The sequence below is a fragment of the Metopolophium dirhodum genome, chromosome 5 (assembly GCF_019925205.1).
Source record: "Metopolophium dirhodum isolate CAU chromosome 5, ASM1992520v1, whole genome shotgun sequence".
Lineage (NCBI taxonomy): Eukaryota > Metazoa > Arthropoda > Insecta > Hemiptera > Aphididae > Metopolophium > Metopolophium dirhodum.
In genome coordinates, this window is record NC_083564.1 from 14,006,210 (window position 1) to 14,026,388 (window position 20,179).

The window sequence follows — 20,179 nt, forward strand, 5'->3', positions numbered from 1 at the left end:
AACTGTTAATGTTAATCCATGTTATATATTAAAAATTCTTATAAAAACATCAGCTTATTATATTTTACATGTACTTATAGATATTCAATAACAAAATTAATGAAATAAGTTGTGTTTTTTCTTGTTGATTGTTGCAGTTTTACTCTCACAAATTACACTTCGAAGATCACTGTTTTTTTTTTAAATACTTACATACAATTAAAAAAAGACTGGGGAAGTCACACTACTATTTAGTAGGTGTCAAGTGACAAGTTTCATTAATTAGGTAGGTATTTAGGTCACTGTAATGGATGTGTTAAATTTGAATTCAATGATAAATCATTGTAATATAAAAACGGTTCTGAGTGGAGAGTGTCTGTCGGTATGTAGTCATATTACAAATGAAATATTATTATATTATATTTTCATATTTCATATTGCTAATAGTAATTTATTTTTCTATTAATAGTATGGAAGATTCATCAAATTTCTGCATTTATAATAATAATAGTAATAATAATTATAATATTATATACTTATATTAACATATATTACGGTTTTTAATTTTTACGTCAATATCGATGTATGATTGAACGGTGTGAAAAGGTAATACCTAGTATAAATAGTTTGAAATTAATCTAAATATATTTTTAATGTAATTGTGTTTAATAAATAATAACATATAGGTATGTAATGGTAAAAAGTATTTCGTCCTTACGAATAATATATTTTTATTTACAACAAAATAACTTAAATCGTTATTTATTGTTTTAATAAATAATATTACATTTTGTTCCAATTCCAACTTAAAATTCCAAAAAAAAATTGATGCATAATATGTAATATGTATTTTATATTTTTGTCATAAAAACGTTTGAAAAATCTATGTAATATATATTATAGATTTTTAACTTCAAAATAATTTGCAAATGTTCGTGATTTTGAACGAATATTGCAAACATCTAAACGTTTAAAAAAATTGTGCCAATGTATTTTCGAGATTTTTAAATTCATTTAAGAATAACTTATCTTCTATAAAATTATCAAGCTTTTTACTTATAAACGACAATTTTATACATAATATATTACATAAATTGAAAAAAACTAAAGAAAGTAAAAACTTTAAAATGCTTTTAATACTACAAAAAAAACTAAAATATTTTAAAAATCATACCATGTCTGTAAAATGTAAATATAAATATTTGTTAAAAAATCAAGTTTCTGCAGTTATTCATTCTTCTTTTTTTACTTTTACTAACCATCTTCAGATTGTATATTATATTCTTGTTTTCTAATAAAAAGAAAGACAGAAACCATCTTCAAAGTTGAAAATCTATAATCTTTTTTACTGCCACCCCCCCCCCCCCCCCCAAAAAAAAAAAATAAAAATAAAAATAAATACTCATAAAACACACACAAAACATATAATAATTGTAAAAACAATTGCTCGGCTCAGAATCTAAAACGTACATGTTATAGTAAATTAAATCATAATGTAATACAGTTAAAGATTATAGATTTTAAATTCAAGTTATAGATATAACAGTAATTAATTGATAAATAATGGCTATATACAGTTTATGAATTAAAATACGGACAAATAAATACCATCGCTTAAAATAACAAATTAGTACTTACGAATTATTTTTTTATATACAATTATTATTAATACAGTGTTAATAATAAATAATAATCATAATGTTATTATAATAATACATTATATTTTACTGTGCATTTATAGACTGCGTGGTAAAATGATTGAAATTTAAACTGTAGGGGAACGAATTACAAAGATTTATAATGATTACAATAGAGTTTCTACAGATAATGTATTTAGAAATGCCATTTAAAATATGATAATATTACATTATAAAATCATTATTGAATGAAGATAAATTAGTATTAATAATACATAAGATACTCACATACAATTATCTAAATTAAGAATTCTGTTGCATGATAATATATTACATGCGATGATACAGTGAGTGAATAAAGTTTGGAAACAAGTGGAGATCATAAATGTCATATTTAATCACATTATCAATGCGATGACTCCATTTTACAATGTTATAGTTGATAAAACTTCACAGTATTTCTACTTTTAATTATTTTATAATTATTCCATCTTATTATAGTATAATATTATCCTCATAATAATAAATTATTGTATTATCTATTTCTTTTTCTTTTTCTTCTTCACTCTTCTCTCCCAACTATATTGAGTTCAACAACTCCATAAGGCTTTGCCTCTCCTCCACTCACTCTAAATATTTATTAAATTAAATTTTTCTTAAATAATTTAGGATAATATTAATATACATCAATACATGCAATATTAATTACATTTGTTAATTGTTTATAATAGTAAGTAATATCATTGATTAAAAAATACTATAATTAATAGTATTTATAATTAAAGACCGGATTTATATTCTCTTAAAATACCTTAAATATGATGCTAATATTCTCGAAAAAACCTTAAAATATTCTCATTATATTCTCTTAAAAATTTAAAAAATATGCTAAAATATGCAAAATATACAAAAAAAAAAGCAAAAATATGCAAAAATAATCAATAAACATCATTATATTTACTTTAATATGCATTTAAAATTTTTTTTTTTCAATTTTATATTAATAGTGAGTTAATTATTAGGTATTTAAAGTTTCGTATTCTAATGGAATATTATTGCACTTTAGTAAGTGTTGGAAATGATAAAATAAAAAATTGTAAATGTTCAAAAAAATTTTTTCTGGGTAGGTACCGTAATATTAAAATTAAAAATAGATACAAATTTTTTCTCACAATTTACGAAATATTCCAAAATATGTTAAATGAGTTAAAATATATTCTTTAACCCATAAAATATTCTCAAATATGCAAAAAAAACTTTTTTCTATGCATTCAGAATTGAACAAATCATCCACATTTTTTACTCTCATAAGACTGCTTAGACCCAGTAATGATATGTAAAAACATATAAATCCGGTCTTTATTTATAACCAATGGTAATATTTTTCATATTATTATTATTTTTTAAGTCGTAATTTGTTTGTTAACTAGTTGTATATTTTGAACACAATAATTAATTCAGTAGTACGATGAAAAATAAATATTTCAAAACTTTCACCTGTTGACCGTGGAAGATTGGAGCTACATTATTTTTAAATCTTATAATACTTAAACTATAATACTATATTATATATAAATGTTAATATAGCAAGAATAAAATTATTTTAAACAGTTCATTCATCTAAAATAAATCATTTGTAAATGTTAATACTGGGGTGAATAATTTTTTTTTAAATATTTTATTATTTGACTGGCAATTGTTCAGACTTAAAGAAATAATGTAATAAAATAAAAAACATTGGCTATATTTTGTAAGTATATAAATTTGTCAGGGTTATCATCGTTATTCGGTATACTACAATAAATATTACATAACATAATAAAATGATCTAGGCATGATAAGATGATGATTAAAGATAATTTTATTTTATTTTGTAACTAAACATTTTAAACACAAACCAATAATTCTAAAATATTACCGAACATAATAATGGTCATATTATAGGTACAAGGTACATAAAAGGAATGGTAATTGGGAGTTTAAGTTTTACAATGGGTAGTACTTTAGTAAAAAACTATCATTATATAATATAATACGTCTGTAAAACATTTAAAAGACGAATTAGATGTCAGATGATCGGGAAATATGTGGCTATTATTAAATTTAATATTATCACATATTTAACAATCACTTAGGCCAAAAATTTGAATGCAATATATATGTACTATAAGCAATAAACAAAAAAAAGTATAGTATTTGAGTTTTATATGATATCTGATTTATTATTAATAAAGTGCAGCAAAAAATTAATAATGTTTACTCATTGTTATATTATAAAAGTTGATGTCAAGATTTTTAAGAGAAAATAATTGATTTTGTATCGAAAAAGTATAGTTAGTCAGAAAATATTAATACGACAAGGAATACGATTGTCTTATCAACTATTTAGTAGTCCATAAATCTAATTATGTCTGAAGAAAACTAAATAAATAACTAATATGAACCACACATTTATTGTAAATTTAGATTATTAAATCAGCATTTGAATTATTGTGTAGATAGTTTTAAGTGGTAAGCCAATGGTTTAAAACAATCTGACCAATGCACACGATATATCCTTTTTTTTAAAACGTATAATAAGCCCATTTGTTCTAAACTGAACCAGAGAGTTATATCGCAGAAGTAAAGAATACATTTGTTGCAGTATTGCGCGTGAGACAGACTGAGAAAACAAAAGTTGGTGTTAGTTAAAGAAATTATATTGTACTATACATTTTAGCCAGTAAATGATTAAATAGGAAAGTCGTATTATTTTATGTTGTACTTGAACTTACAATCTTTCATCAGTTTAATAGAGCATCTAGACAACTAGTTAATTAGTGATACAAATTTTTTTTTGTAGAACATTAGAATTAAATGTTAATTATTTTCAAAGAAAAATAGTTCTTAACACTTAGTTTCTGGATTTTATCGGTTTTTTTAATTTAGGTAAAGAAGTTGGTTTATTTAAGTCAACTGTAAATTGTAATGAAATATTATGAAAAACGCACGCTGCATGGATGATATTTTCAAGGCGCGTAACATTGTATGGTTTATTATTTTATATTGGCGTATACTAAAGATAGTAATTTATAAATTTTAAGTAATACATATAGGTTACTTCCTACTAAACTTAGTAGGAGTTAGATGTGTGTGTTCTTGTGACGGCCAGCTGGTGTGTTTGTGACTTGCGTACCTATACAGTATACCTATACCGACATATTGACCTGAGCAATGAGTCTAGATTTGAAAAGTGTTTGTTTATTTTTGAAGCAAATTGGTCCACTTCTTTGGGTGCCCGATGTATTCTCACATATTTTATTATACGTTTAATATTTTCCGTGCTTTTTATCGTAGTCATTCGGATAGTTTTGGTTGAACTTGGCTTAGTAGATAATATAAATTATGTTAATAACAATACTATAATAATTAATATATGCGATGATTTTGTCAAAAATTAGTTTAAGCTAAATCTACCATATTAATAATAGAAAAATTAATTAATTATATTATAGTAATATAAATATATTTAAAAATATTCTCAATGGACTGCGAATTGCTTAGAATGGTTTTTCGTATAGATACAATGATTTATCACTGAAATAAAATGTAACACATCATTCATTACAGTGATTTAATCAATGACAAGGTAGGTACACTCAGAAGCAAGTTCCTCGGTTTTTTTTTTTTCTATTTTATTGGAAAATACAGTTTAAGTAACTATTTTTAACCACGTTGTTATACATACCCACTAAATAGTCTAAATTAATTAATGAAAACAAAAATTTAAAATATCTTACATTAAAATCAATCAAATCAATGACCATATTTTAGAAAAAATTAAAAACAAAAAAAGCTGTTTTAAATAAAAATGTATTTTTTCCAAGCTTAAAGAGATATTTTTAATACATGTAGACAATTACTTACAACTTAACACTTATTTTAAATAAAAATGAGTTTATAGTAATTTCAGGAAATTTCATACACTTTATAATGTTTGCACATGCTAGGGATTTTTTTATATTGACCACAGGACAAATATGGTACCTAACTAATTGGATTTAGAACATGTATTATTATAGGCTGCTTAATACATAAACATTTTAGTGAGAAATGTAGTGGACAAAATAATACTATGATAAAATTGGATGTGTGACTTGACATGGTCATATAACTATATGTTCAAGAACACACATATGTTCAATTTCTTTGTCTATTTATCCGTGACTTAAATTAATTTTACACGCGTCTTTTTAGTTGTTATCGATTTTCCTCTACAATTTCCTTATCAGTACATGTTATATATGTACGATATAAGCAACGGCATTTTCCGTTTTCTTGTACCATATAGCTTCGTGGGAAAATGAAAAAACACGATGACTCAACCAATATAATATATAAATTATATATTGTATACTGTATAGGTAGGTATCTATTTGTATGTGCAGTTACATAATGTTGCAGTAATTTTGATAGGTATGTTATTTTATTTAAAAAAAACGGTTTAAAGACAAGTAAGACTTTATTAAAAAGTCAAGTATTATATTATGTATGTAATTAAAAAAATCATGCTGAGAATACATTTTTACGTAAGTAGTAGATAAAACTGTTTAACTCTAAAATTAAATATCTATAATCTATTTTTGATTTTGTACTTTTGTAGTCCTTAGTTATATAATTAAATTAACAAATAAATTATCCTTGAATTGCATGCAAGAAATTTACATGTATGGGATAAACAATATTGTTATTTGTTGTATGATACATATAATACGATCAAGTATCAATGCTAGTCATACATTAATACAATATAAATATATAATACATACATATTTTACACAGAAGGATACTAGTTAGAATAATAAAAAATATATTTTGCTGTTGCTGTGTTAGGTTTTATTTATATAATGAATCGTAATGTTTTATTTGATAGCGATATTTCGATTTGGGTGGGTATCAATATAAATAAATCAAAATATTATATTAGTATAATATCATGTAACTCAGTAGAATTGTATATAAATACCTGTTAATGTTACCGTATGGCCTGGTGCAATGACTGGCTATTGTGATTTTCACCATCACCCTCCTAGTCATGTCGTCCAACATTCGGGCCATGTCCTCGCCCTTCCATTTATACGTGAAAACTGCACTGACATTTCCTGCAACAAAATAAATTCGAGGCTATTAAACATAATATATAATTGTACTACACTCAGTGCAGATATAGTGTTCCGGGGGTGATTGTAGGTTTAATTAAATAACTATGGTGGTTGCCGGTTGGTAAGAGAGGTCATAGAAAGAACTTTGTGACGACATCGTCTAATGGATTCGTATTATTTTCATCGCTTTTATAAATACAGGATGGCCGGGTGTGCCACTGTATTTAATCGTTTTCTCATATATTATCTAACACAGGTAAACATGGTGGCTCACTATGTATATTATTATTATTATTGTCATTTACCTTTTCATTTTTTAGATAACAAAAGGTCTAACGATAATACAACAAACTAACCAAAACGAAATAGTAGTTTGGATGTAGGCCATGGCTAATACTTGTGTAGTAAACACGTGACGTATCTAATAATCGCGCATATATAATATTTTTCTGGACCACGGCGAACTCGTGTTTATTTTAATATTGCTTGTTACCAATTGTGCATAGAACTGCAAGTTGGATTAGGTTTGGGACTTAACACGTGCATGGTTAAAAAATATTATATTTCGTGCATGTCGATAACCGTTTATAGCTGAACATTTGAAATGGACAATTAACGTGATTAATAATGCAAGATACATATTCATTATTCCTTATTTGTTTATATAAAGCAAATCCATTTCAAAACAAAACCATTTTTTTAAGAATGAACATTTATGGTTTACATAGTCTAAAAAAGCGTTTTTTTGTGATTTTTAAAATGAGAATTAGTCAAATAAATTTCTAAGGGCACATCACACGAATAAGTATAACAAATTTTATACAGTTTATCTTACATTTACTGACACCATTTTCTCGCTATGATCTAAATATAAAATAATATTTAAAATGTATTATACTACGTTTAGTTTAATTGTCCTAAATTTTAATAAATTATCAAACAAAAACAAAAAGATAAATGTATAGAATATTGATAAAAATATGACATTTATTTTATTTTGTACACAAAACTAATTTTTTAAAATGATAATTTATGAACTAATAATTTTATAGGGGTATAAGGTATAGGTATAGTTTATACCTTCCAACAAAAAAATGCATTCAGTCAATATGTACCCGTCTAACTGTTGGTTATATTCCGTGGTTCGTTTCAATTGTATCTCTTCATTCAAGCCTAAATATAGCAACAATAAACGAAACTGCTACAATTTACTACCTAACAAGGAATCATATAATCATAATTCATAACTCTTAATGGTTATGACTTATGACTTATGAGTATATATGATTACAAGTATTAAAAAAATAAAAATTAATACTAACATTAATTGGATAACAAGTCTACACGAAACATTAAAAGGTAATTTTTGTTATTTAATTTAAAAAAATAGGATTATTATTAAATTTTGAATCATAACAAAATAAACAAAATAAATTGTTATTAATAACGTGTAATAATGCTGTATAATCACAATGCTATATCATCATTTTTTGTTCACAATTTTTGCAGTTTTCCTTAAGACTAAGGAAACTAATGAGAAAATAAAAAGGTATGTCATAATTGACGAACCAGTTTGGACTTTACCAATAAAATGGTAATAATTCATATCGATAATTAATAGGGTCATTGCATACATTTTTTTTAGCTTCTTTTTATAAGTGATAATAGATATTGATGCAATTGGTGGCATATTCTTTCAAAACTTCAAACATTTATTTTTATTTATTACAGAAAATTGTAATATGTCTCTAATGTTAAGTATAATACAATAATATATAACATCAAAAACTCGAAATGTATTTATTTTTATTTTTCATGCTTGAACCACATGAACTGAAAACGAGTTTACTGACCGCGTATATAATTTTTACAAGCTATATTGTGACCATGTCCGTTGATCACATCAATATATTGACATCAGTAGACTCACTTGAGAATTCGGTATCGTTGTTCACGCAACAATAGCAATATTTATAACAAGAATAATAAACATACCGCTTGCCACTGCCAGAACAGATTTGATTCGATAAAAATTCAAACAAATTTGAAATTAAAATCTAAAAATGTTACTTAAAAAAATATTTACTATTTATATTGTTAAACAAATTTCAAAAATAATTAGTAAGACGTAGGTAGATCGTAGCTAAAATAACCGCATTTATTTATATGCAAAATGTTAATGTTATTTGTAAATAAACTATTAGAAAATACTTCAATATAGTTATTATAACTGAGTACTTAAAAATGTAACTGATACTATATTTTATATTTGTTTTATTTAAATGTAAAGTAAATTCAATGTTTAATAAGCTAAAATATTAAAATGTATACTTGTATATAAGTACATACTTGTTTACGAATATATTTATTTCAGTGATAAACAGTGGTAGCAATTGCAATTCACTGATATTTGCCAATGCTCGACCAATAATGTAGACTATAGAAAACACGACATAACTGTAGATTTCAGTAAAATAAATCGTGCAAATCGAATTGCAACGAATTATGATTTGGCAAATTGTCAGATAAGCATTTTATCGTGAACTCTATAGTGACTCGCAGATAAAAAACAGTATATTATTCTGTATGTATATTGAACATTTTCTCTATACGTTTTTAATTGACATATTGTGGTCATATTAAGGTCCATACTGTTGTGAGATGTAAAAAATTGTATAAACTAGGATAAATTAAGATCTATGATTTAATCCAGACAATTCATACAATACTCAATGAGAATTATTGTATAATATGGAATTTATTAACAAAATTTACATAATTAGTGAACTAATTTAACATAAATATTTAAAATTTATTTTTTTTGTTAAATATACAATAAAATACATTGTTATGTATTTATGTGTGTCATAAAAATATAATTTCAAACATTATATTTTAAATATGTACTTATTTATTATTAAGGTTGATGCCTCGATCACAGAATAACTAATTAATTAAATTAATTAACTAATAACTAAATAATTCTGTGCCTTGATGGTAGGCAAGTGATACGTGATTTTTGAATATTTGAATATACTAATTGAACTATTTGAATATTATTTGTCCTTATATGTATATTACAATTTTAATTTTTTGTTTAGATACATATTGTTATTTTAATATATCAATATGTAATTATAAAATATAATATTAAACTCTTTTTTAGTTAGGTATCTTATCTGAATTATGTACTTCCGTCTATTCGTGTATTTTAAAATCTTATAATATTATAATAAATATTATAACATTTATTATATTATGTTGAAAAAAAAACAAATAATAACTGTACTACATTTTATGTGAAAATTGTAGTTATTCGATAAAAAACTTTAATATCATATAATTACAACAACAAAATTAGTCATATTTGTATTTATTAAAACATAAATTATTGCATTTTAAGAATAAATTTAGGCAAAGTTTAGTAAACGTGCAGTATTAATATTTTATATTATTTTTTAAAAAATAACTGAGAAATTCAAGAAACTAAATATTGGAGAATGAAAAAACTGTGTTAAATTTTTAATCTCAAGAGATGCATTACATTGATAAGAGATGCGTTACCATTTGTAGTTGGGAAAACGCTTAGAATATTTACATATTTTCGTACAAACCTCCATACAATTTAAAATAAATACAAGTTGATAGCATTTTCCTATACTTCCAAGAAATACTAAGACATATTCAGTATAATTTTTATTTTTTACGCAGTCACGTTTAGTATCTTGGTCTTACGTGCATAGTTTCAAAACATTTTTTCCAACATTTTTTTTTACCTATACCCATTGGCCCATTATGACATGAAAGACATCCAATATAATAACAGCAGAATATGTATATGTTTTTAATAATAAGCATGTCGTTAAAGTCGTTAATTGGTTTGAACTATTATCTTTTCCTAAACATATCACATTATTAATTTATACTAAACAAACAGTTTTCAATTTTTTTTAAATAAATTTTCATATTTGTGTATAAAATATTTTTTACTATTGAATATAATCACCTCACAAATATTGAAGTGAAAAATTATAAAAATCTATGATAAGTAATATAGAATTACTAAAGAAATCGTTGTTTTTTACTTTTTTCTTTTTTTACTCTCATATCTATATTCGTTTGTTTAGTTCTGAAATGATATATCTTTGTTGTTATTTTACTGCGTATATTATATAATTGAAATTTATATTCTGTAGATTAAATAAATATTATTTATTGTGTAAGACAAAATGAAACGCGACAAGCATACTTTCAGTCGGATGATTCGTTCGATAATAATTTTTTATAAAAAATCTAACATGCGATGAATAACAATTGAATTATAACTTCGATTAGAAATTCAAATTAAAAATTACCTCTGCCCACCCTACCTTTAAAAACTCACTAAACAATACGTAAGAACCCAATATATAATATGTTATATTTTTAGAATTTAAATATACAGATGATAGTTCTAGAGTATTCATGCCAAGTGTAATATCTCAATGAGTCGAGTATAAATACTGAGTATATATATATATCATATTCAGCCGGTTTGGGATCATACGACATAAAAAAATTATTTAAAAAAAATGTATGCTTATGCATATATTTATTGCTATGATCAGTTCTAATAACACTGTTCAGATCCGTCTAAAGACAATAAATAATTTTGATTATTCTAACCATACCATTAAGACATGGCTATATTAAATTATACTATGCGGAAGCCGGATAGACAACCGCCATCGCCACCTTGACGCTGCAAATCAAGATATTTAATAGATATAATATAAGTGTAGGTAATGTATAATGTATAATGTAGGTGCCTATAATGTATATAATATTATATACATTATACATATATATATATAATTATATATATATATACATATAAATATTAAATTATAAAAACATTCATGAAAAATATTTTGGAAGTAAAAAATACATTTTACACGTATGTCTTTATTTATAATATAGTCAATTGGTCAAAATTCGACCATACAACCATTTTAATTGTAAAATCCACACACTCAAATATATTGCATTTCTTATCGCACACACAGTACGGTTTCAGCGTGTTTGTGCTTCGTCTCCTTTTATATGAACGTTTTATATGGATATGGGGAATCATGTATTTCGTATTTTAGTTTTTGAGTCAATAAAGCTGGTAATACACCGGTTCGTCATCAGTCCATCGACAAAAGTTATCGTTCAACCGATGTCGAACAAGTGTAATACCAGCATAAGCTATAGTTTATAAACATACAAACATTGCCTTTTGATGTACCTATACATTTGAATACCAAACAATAATTTTCAATAATTAACTATTATTTTCTTTCATTACATATATAAATTGGTTGTATAATTCGGCTTTTTATGTTTAGTATTACTCGACTGCTTCCGGTAAAATTTGTTTAACTTAATTTTACTAGCGCCACTGGTGTATTTTTTTTTTTGTATTTTGCTTTAACATCATGATAATATGTGTAACATTTTTTTTCGTGTAAATCATCTCTACGCAATACTTTTCCAATGATATGACTATCTATCCCCTACTAACAAATGAACTTGACGTTACTTGAAAGTTAATTAACTCATAAGTTACTGCATAACATAGAAAAAATGTATTTCTTAAAATTGGAAGTTATTTTTTTTAAAAAAAGTAACTAAAAAGTAGGTAACTCGTTATGTAACTTGGACAAAAGTAACTTAACTTTAACTTTTTAATTCGTTAATGCACAGCCTTGGGTTATCTATATATATAATATAAAATATATATTATCAATTAAAAGTAGCAAATTTAAAAACAATTATCTCTAAAAATGTAAGTACCTTTCTTAATTAACTAGCCCTCGGCGCTAGGGGCCCATGCTTCAGTCCAACAATAATTATTTGTAGATAATCAAAAGGAGCACATCGTTAAGTTCCATTCGAATCAGCCTTAATCCGGCCTTGGTTATACATTTATAATACTAGACAAAAATCATATGTGTCAAAATCTAAAGTTAGTAATGTTTCGTTGTTTAATACAATGATTGTCCGTGTACCGATGACTATAGTGCTTACTTCTTTATTATTATTATTTTTTTAAAATCCGTTTTTTATGTTATTGATTTGGTTATTACAACTTGAATACTTAGTAAATATAAAATAAAGTAAAAAAATAATGTAAAAAACTAGAAAAAACATTAGGTAATAATTAATCAGTAACTCTATTTAAATAGTCTTTCATTGCTAGACTCAAATATAATATTATTTGTAACTCTAAATTACGAATAATTATAGAATATGAAATAATGTGTTAATAATATTTGCGCTTCTAAAATACAATTAATCCATATAATTAATATTCATATGCCTATTAAATATTAATATTGCTTATCATAATAATAATAATAATATTATAATCAATATAGTTTTTACTATTTCAAAAAATTATAGTAAAATTGATTTAATAACATTCGGTTTAATTAAATAAAGTGAGAAATGAGAATGGTGTGAGACCGTTTAATGTGTATAAACTCTGGGATAAACATAGACGTAAATAGGGTCCTCAAATGCATATTGCATAGGGGCTTGAGCCAAAAAAGTTTCAAGAACAAAAAAAGTACAGGAGATTCGTTTTCCACCCACTATATACAATTTTATAAATGATACAATTCAAAACAATCAAAAATTAAATATAAACGAATGTATCGTGTTGTATACATGCATTTATTAAAAAATGGTCTTATACAGTTATAACATATATATCTTTTTCTTTATACCTACATAATATAATTCTTGAGTGTATTCTGTTATTAATCGTGTAACTTTTAAACAACTTGACCGATTGAGGTAGAATAGTTATTCCAATAGATTCCTCGAGTCTCGTAGTTTGTTTATAGCGATAATAGGTATAATTTATTGTAATAAAGATTGTTTATATATTAACATGTGTAGTATTAAAATGATGTACATGTATCAGGGAGAGCTTAAGATTGCTCAGAGTGATCTAAGCCCCCTCCCTATTTGTGCCCATGGGGATAAACCATGATGAGACAGTTCAAATCTCCTGTATTCAACTTTTTACATTCACCTTCATCCATCATTTTTTTGTTCCATACTGACCTCATTACTATCTAGTAACTACTATATTTAGAGTTAATTCCGCATATGCATGGTACCATGGAAAAGGGTAGCATATTATGACCAAGTAACATCCTGCTACGTATTTCTTACATTTAAATTGAAAAAATCTATAGGTATGTTATTAAAATGAGTAGCTAAAATAAACTGAAAAATTAAGTTAAAAAATGTATCGACTTGTATTTGGTACTAGCTATGGATAAAAATATATAATTAATAAAAAATAAATAATACCTAATTAATAAAAAAAATTGGTTTTTTACTATACTACCAATAAATAATAATTTTTGAAAATACATGCATATTGCAAACTATAAATTCAAATTACTTACTCTAGTATATCAAATTATTTCGATTAACATTTATTACAATCTGAACTGATAGACGCAAAATGTGTAGGTGTAATTGATTAAAGGAAGACTGCATTATAGCACTTACAATGCCATGAAATAAAACTCAATCCGTAATGATATCACATTTAAATTTACAGTAACAACTTTAATACCAACTTGGCTAAACTTATTGTTATTGTATGAAACAAATTAATTTATTATTAGTGAGATAATGTTCAGTGATAAATAATAATGTAGTATCTTCTAAATATTTAGTGGATACATTGCATAAAATATAATAACGTACATTCAGTAAAGTTATTGTAAGTTTATACAATATATAATGTAAGAAGTACCTATAAGTCATACAAGTCGTTAAAATGTATGGAAATCAGATATAATATAATGTACATAAAAATGTTAACCATGGCATTTTAATTTTAATTTGTTTTGAACAATAAATAAATTAAATAGTTGAAAATCTAATATCATGGCAATTGAAGCAGGGACGAATTAAATGAGGGTGCGGGAGTTATATTGCCCCACGTGTCATTTGTTTAAGGATTTATGCAGGTGGCAATATTACTGTCCAGAACCTACAACCATCGTCCATCGCCATTCGTCAAACAAACAGTATTGATATTTTGTATTTAAATTGATTGTTGTATTCATTATTTTATAATTAGGTTGATAGAATCCGAAAATGTTTTTCATATTATAAAACATTAGCCTTTTTAAAAGGTCTACTAGAAAATTAGAAATTTTTTTTAAAAAGACACTATAATTAAATTTTGTTAATGCAAAATTATTTTAAAAGGTTTTGCCGATGAAAGCTGTCGATTTGATATATTTTTGTATCCTAATAATACATTTTAGTAACATATTTTTTTAATGAGTGTCGTGAGATACTGTAATCGTATTCCTTATCATCACTTAAAACAAAACAGTAACACGCACACAGTACACTGTTACCGCGATAGATAGCACTGAACGCGTTGTATGTTTTCGCTCATGTATGTTAACCTCCCGTTATCGTTCTATTTATTAAGTTGTTTGAACTTTCTTTTCACACAAAACTTTCTAATGAACTTATCAACACGATATTATCTATAAATGTATTAATTGAAGAAGGAGGCTGAAGAAGACTACAAAACGTCAAATGAAGATTCGATCAACTCTCAAACTTTACGTATTGTATACCTGATCTCGGAAATTGGCATGCACTGATTAGTCTATTTTATTACATATAAGTATATAACTATATAAGACAATAATAGGACATGTCTTTGTGAACCGCATATGGGGTAAAATTCAGAAAATCCATCAATATTAAGTATTAACATTTTTACCCAAATCCAATGCTCATTTAATTCGATTTTCAATGGTTATAAAGGGAATAACTTCATAGCAAGTCATCGACAACTGTGGTAATTAATAATGTACCTATAATACATAATTGCTTGTAATGTGTTTAAAAATTGCATGAAATACTATGTTTAAAGTTATGAAACATTTTTATAAAACAAGTTTATTTTTACGAACAGTTGTGATTACTGATAGTATTATTTAATATTAAGATAAGTAGGTATTTAAAATGTTTTACATTGATAAAGAAATAGGTATTACATTTGTAAACACCATAGTAGTAATAATTTTACAATAAACAAAGAGAGTATAATTTTCTTTATTAAGATACAACTTTGAAAATAAAATGTTTTGCAAGTAATTACCGTCAATAACAGTGTCATATACATGTAGTGTTATTTATAAACCATTATACCTATAAGTTATAGATATAGCAATAGCTACAGTTATTATAGTTCCATCATTGAGGTCGACGATAAGCCGCTTCTTGTGAAAAACTATTATAGTTTCTCTATAAATATTAAATAGTTGAAAACAAGAACCAAAAAATATATTATAATACGGCACTAAATATTTGTTTAAAAAAACTCAAAGTTTCAGGTTTTTCTGTACCACATGAAATATTTCATACTTTGAAGACTACATTGCAACACATCTATTATATATTAACAACATCGACAAATGATATTATATATGACAGTACAGTCATACTATGGCAGTACAGTCATGCTATGGTAGTCTGACATAATCGTTCTAAAATTTTAGGAATGTACCTAGCTCGTATTCTGATTCAAACGTTACAATCTTCACCGAATTGAATTGATCCTTCAATAAAATTGACCCATATAGTTCGACTAAAAAATTCGATTCAGATCGTCCATTACTAGTCTAGTGTTAACCTACATTTGGTGATGGAAATAAAACCATACAAATGTTTTATTTGTAATAATTAACAGTTTTCCCAATCATCAAATTTAAATTGACACAAAATGATTCATAAAGCCAAACTGTTTAATTAAATGTTGGAAAACTATATAATTGCATTTAAGAAAATAATTTTTACAAAATATACACCCTATCTGATCCTTATTGACAACACAAAGGCATGATCAATAAGTTACTGCCTTTTCCAACATAATCCATGAGTAACACAAAGAATACAATTTTTACAAAATTAACTTAACTTTTATAGTTAAAAATTATAAAGAAATTGTTCTTTTCTAATGTTGAAGGGGGTGTGCCAGAAACGGCATTACTGTATACTACTAATATATATTAGTGGTATAGTATATACTTATTATATTATATATATATATATATAGACAATATATACATATATATATATATATTACTAATGATTCTCCACTTTATGTGTATGTGTAGTAGAGATGTTATCTCCTGAAATAATACTTAATCAAAATTCCAATAGAAAAAATATTTATTCCACCAAACCCATAAAAAACTAATTACAAGTAACTTTAATCGAACGAAAATTTACAATTGAAACATAAAATAAAAATAGCAAAGTACCAAAGACCAAAGTCAAAAATACTCAATATAAAATTTGAATCTTAAATATTTTTATCTCCTTCAATCAAACTAAACCTAAGTGCAGAAACTAAGCCTTATCAAGAACTAAAGATGAGGGAAGTGCCTACTTACGGATACCGAGATATATCCATAAATCAAATATATACCATAATTATCAAGTATTATAAATATATGCGAATTGCGAGGTCTCGGGCATCAAAATCTTAAGATATCGCACAAATAGAGATAACTAGATAGATAACTACTGTAATACACTGACAAGCGGGCCGGATGACGCCACTTTTTTAACAAATAGGTTGTGGGCTATGGTATTTTATCAATTTGTATCGTGTTAAGAATACACAGATATATAGATATAATACAATGATAAATTCGGTTTTTCAGGTGATAACACTATACATAGCCCACAACCAACATGACATTTTTCGTAGTGCGAAGGCTGATATCACTAGTTAGCAATCTAATTTATTATCTATATCTGTGAGGTATCGTGATATATTAATTTTATATTAGATAACCTGTCGCGTAGATTTCTTTTTAAACCTTAGTCCTAACACGTACACGCATCGTGTTATTTTCTTGTTTCACCAGTTTTTTTATAGTCTGTTACTTCAGCCTTAGCACGCCTTTTAATGCTCACAGCTTTTAATATCCTGTCCAGTCATCACCAGATTTATCATCAAACTCTGTTACTGGTTAATTATTGCTTTGTAATTAAAAAAAGGTGGATAAGCGGATGTCGCTCTGCTGTACAGTAGGTTACAAGTGGGTCACTGTAATGGATGGTGTTAAATTTGAATTCAATGATATAATATCATTGTATAAGAAAAACGATTCTGAGCGAAAACGGTCAGTCAGCCTATGATATTACCAAGTATATTTGATGATATTATTGTGAATAAAGTAATTTATATATAACCTATTTACGTGGAGCCTTGTTTCAAATTTTCAATCTTTAGCCATAAAAGTTAAACATTTTATACATTTTTAACTACAAAATAATTAATAAATTATAAATTTGATAAATGTTGTCAAAATTTGAACTTTAAATGCTTCTAAAAAAAATTGTGCCTATGTATTTTTAATATTTTTCAACTGCTATTAGAACGATATATCAGGAGCCTTATATTCAATTTTCACGCTTTTTTACCCAACAAAAAAATTTTTATTGATATTTATAGAAAAAAAAACTAAAAAAATTGAAAACTCACAATGTCCGTAAACCGCTCAAAAAGAGTCAAACTATTTTCAACATTTTATGGTGTATAGAAAATGCTAATATAAACATTCAGTGAAATTTTCAAGTATCTACAGTCATTCGTTTTTTAATTACAATAAAATAAGAAAATTGTTACATGAGAAATCGAGTGAATATCAAATGTTGTAAAAATATAAATTTCAGACGCTCATAAAAATTTAATTTAAGTTTCTTGTAAACATTTTTTTTTTGATAAAGGTAGACAAACTTATGAGTTATCTTATATTACATTTTAAAATCTTAGATACAATCTTTAGATATAAAATTTTTATGAATTCTCAACTCAAAATAATTTGCCAATTTTCGTGATTTTCTGTATTTTATCAAAATTTGAACTTTAAATGTTCAGATATAAATAAAAACTGTGACTAAAGATTTTTAATTTTTTTCATCTGCATTTGAAACACTAACCTAGGAGCCTTCTATTAAATTTTCAAGCTTTTTTACTCAACAGATAAAATTTTATTGATATTTATAGAAAAAAAAACTAAAAAAATTGAAAACTGACAATGTCCGTAAACAGCTCAAAAAGAGTCAAAATATTTTGTAAATTTTATGGTGTATAGAAAATGCTAATATAAACATTCAGTCAAAATTTCATGTCCCAACGGTCATTTGTTTTAGAGTTACACCTAAAACCAAAATCGATTTTCTCAAAAACAGATTTTGCGTAAAAATTCCCGTTTTTCCTTAATTTTTCTTTTGTTTTTCACGTCGCTTGTGAAAACTACTGGGAAATTTTTACTTTTGACCCCCCAAAGTACCAACTAGATTCACTTTCCTATCAGAAAAGTTACTATTGAAGAAAATCCAAGCACTTTTACTGTCCTAAAAGGTGATGACAGACACAAAAATAAAAAAAAAATAAAAAAATAAATAAAAAAATAAAAAAAAAACACACATCATTGTAGAATCAATACATTCATCGCTTCGCTTAGAATCTAAAATAGCGGCTTTCATAAATACTGAGTCCTAAAACAATATAACTTAAAATCAAAATACTGAAATTGTTATCAATTCTCCTTATAACAATATTAGCCAAGTAATTGCAGACAATCCAACCAACAAATCAAAATCGACATGGCGTATGGGCACACTTTCTTCATTAAAGTACTACAAAATTCTAATATTAGTATAATCCTCTAAGTTTAATATAGAGGATTTTCAGTTATGCATTTTTAATAAAAATATAAATATCAGCATCTTAACCCCTCCCCACGTTAAAAAATCTCTGGAACCAAATAAATAATCATAATGTGAACCAGGTTTAGAAAAATATTTGTTGCTTTTGAAAACTACTGGGAAATTTTTACTTTTGACCCCCCTAAAGTACCAACTAGATTCACTTTTCTATCAGAAAAGTTACTGTTGAAGAAAATCCAAGCACTTTTACTGTCCTAAAAGGTGATGACAGACACAAAAATAAAAAAATAAAAAATAAAAAAAAATATAAATAAAAAAAAAACACACATCATTATAAAATCAATACATTCATCACTTCGCTTAGAATCTAAAATATAAATCGTTGAGACTTCCAACTGTTTACTATTATTTGCCTATAACTTATAAGTACACAATGATATGATAAATATATTTTGACTCATTTTTAACTATTTATACCCTGAGCCTGTGAAATGTGTTCATACCATTCTATTGTAAGTACTTCAGTTTTATGCATTTTAATAGGTAAAAATTATGTCAAACCTGTGTATTGAGAAATCTTTAACTATAGGTAAATAAATATATCATGATATAAATTATCCTTAGGTAGACAAAGAAACCTGTCGCCTTCACTGAGAGTCT

General features: G+C 25.4%; 1 protein-coding gene across 4 annotated transcripts in view; it reads right to left on the bottom strand.

Annotated features, from left to right (window-relative positions):
- LOC132944248 (E3 ubiquitin-protein ligase goliath) overlaps positions 1-20,179 on the bottom strand; it is a 56,541-nt gene that overhangs the window by 26,848 nt on the left and 9,514 nt on the right. For all 4 annotated transcript variants that reach the window (XR_009664435.1, XM_061013491.1, XM_061013493.1 and 1 more), the window contains exon 2: positions 6,622-6,757. Coding sequence is in view for 3 of the 4 variants with exons in the window: in XM_061013491.1 (XP_060869474.1) it covers positions 6,622-6,757 (136 nt within the window). In the remaining variant the exon portion in view is untranslated. The remainder of the gene's footprint in view (positions 1-6,621; positions 6,758-20,179) is intronic.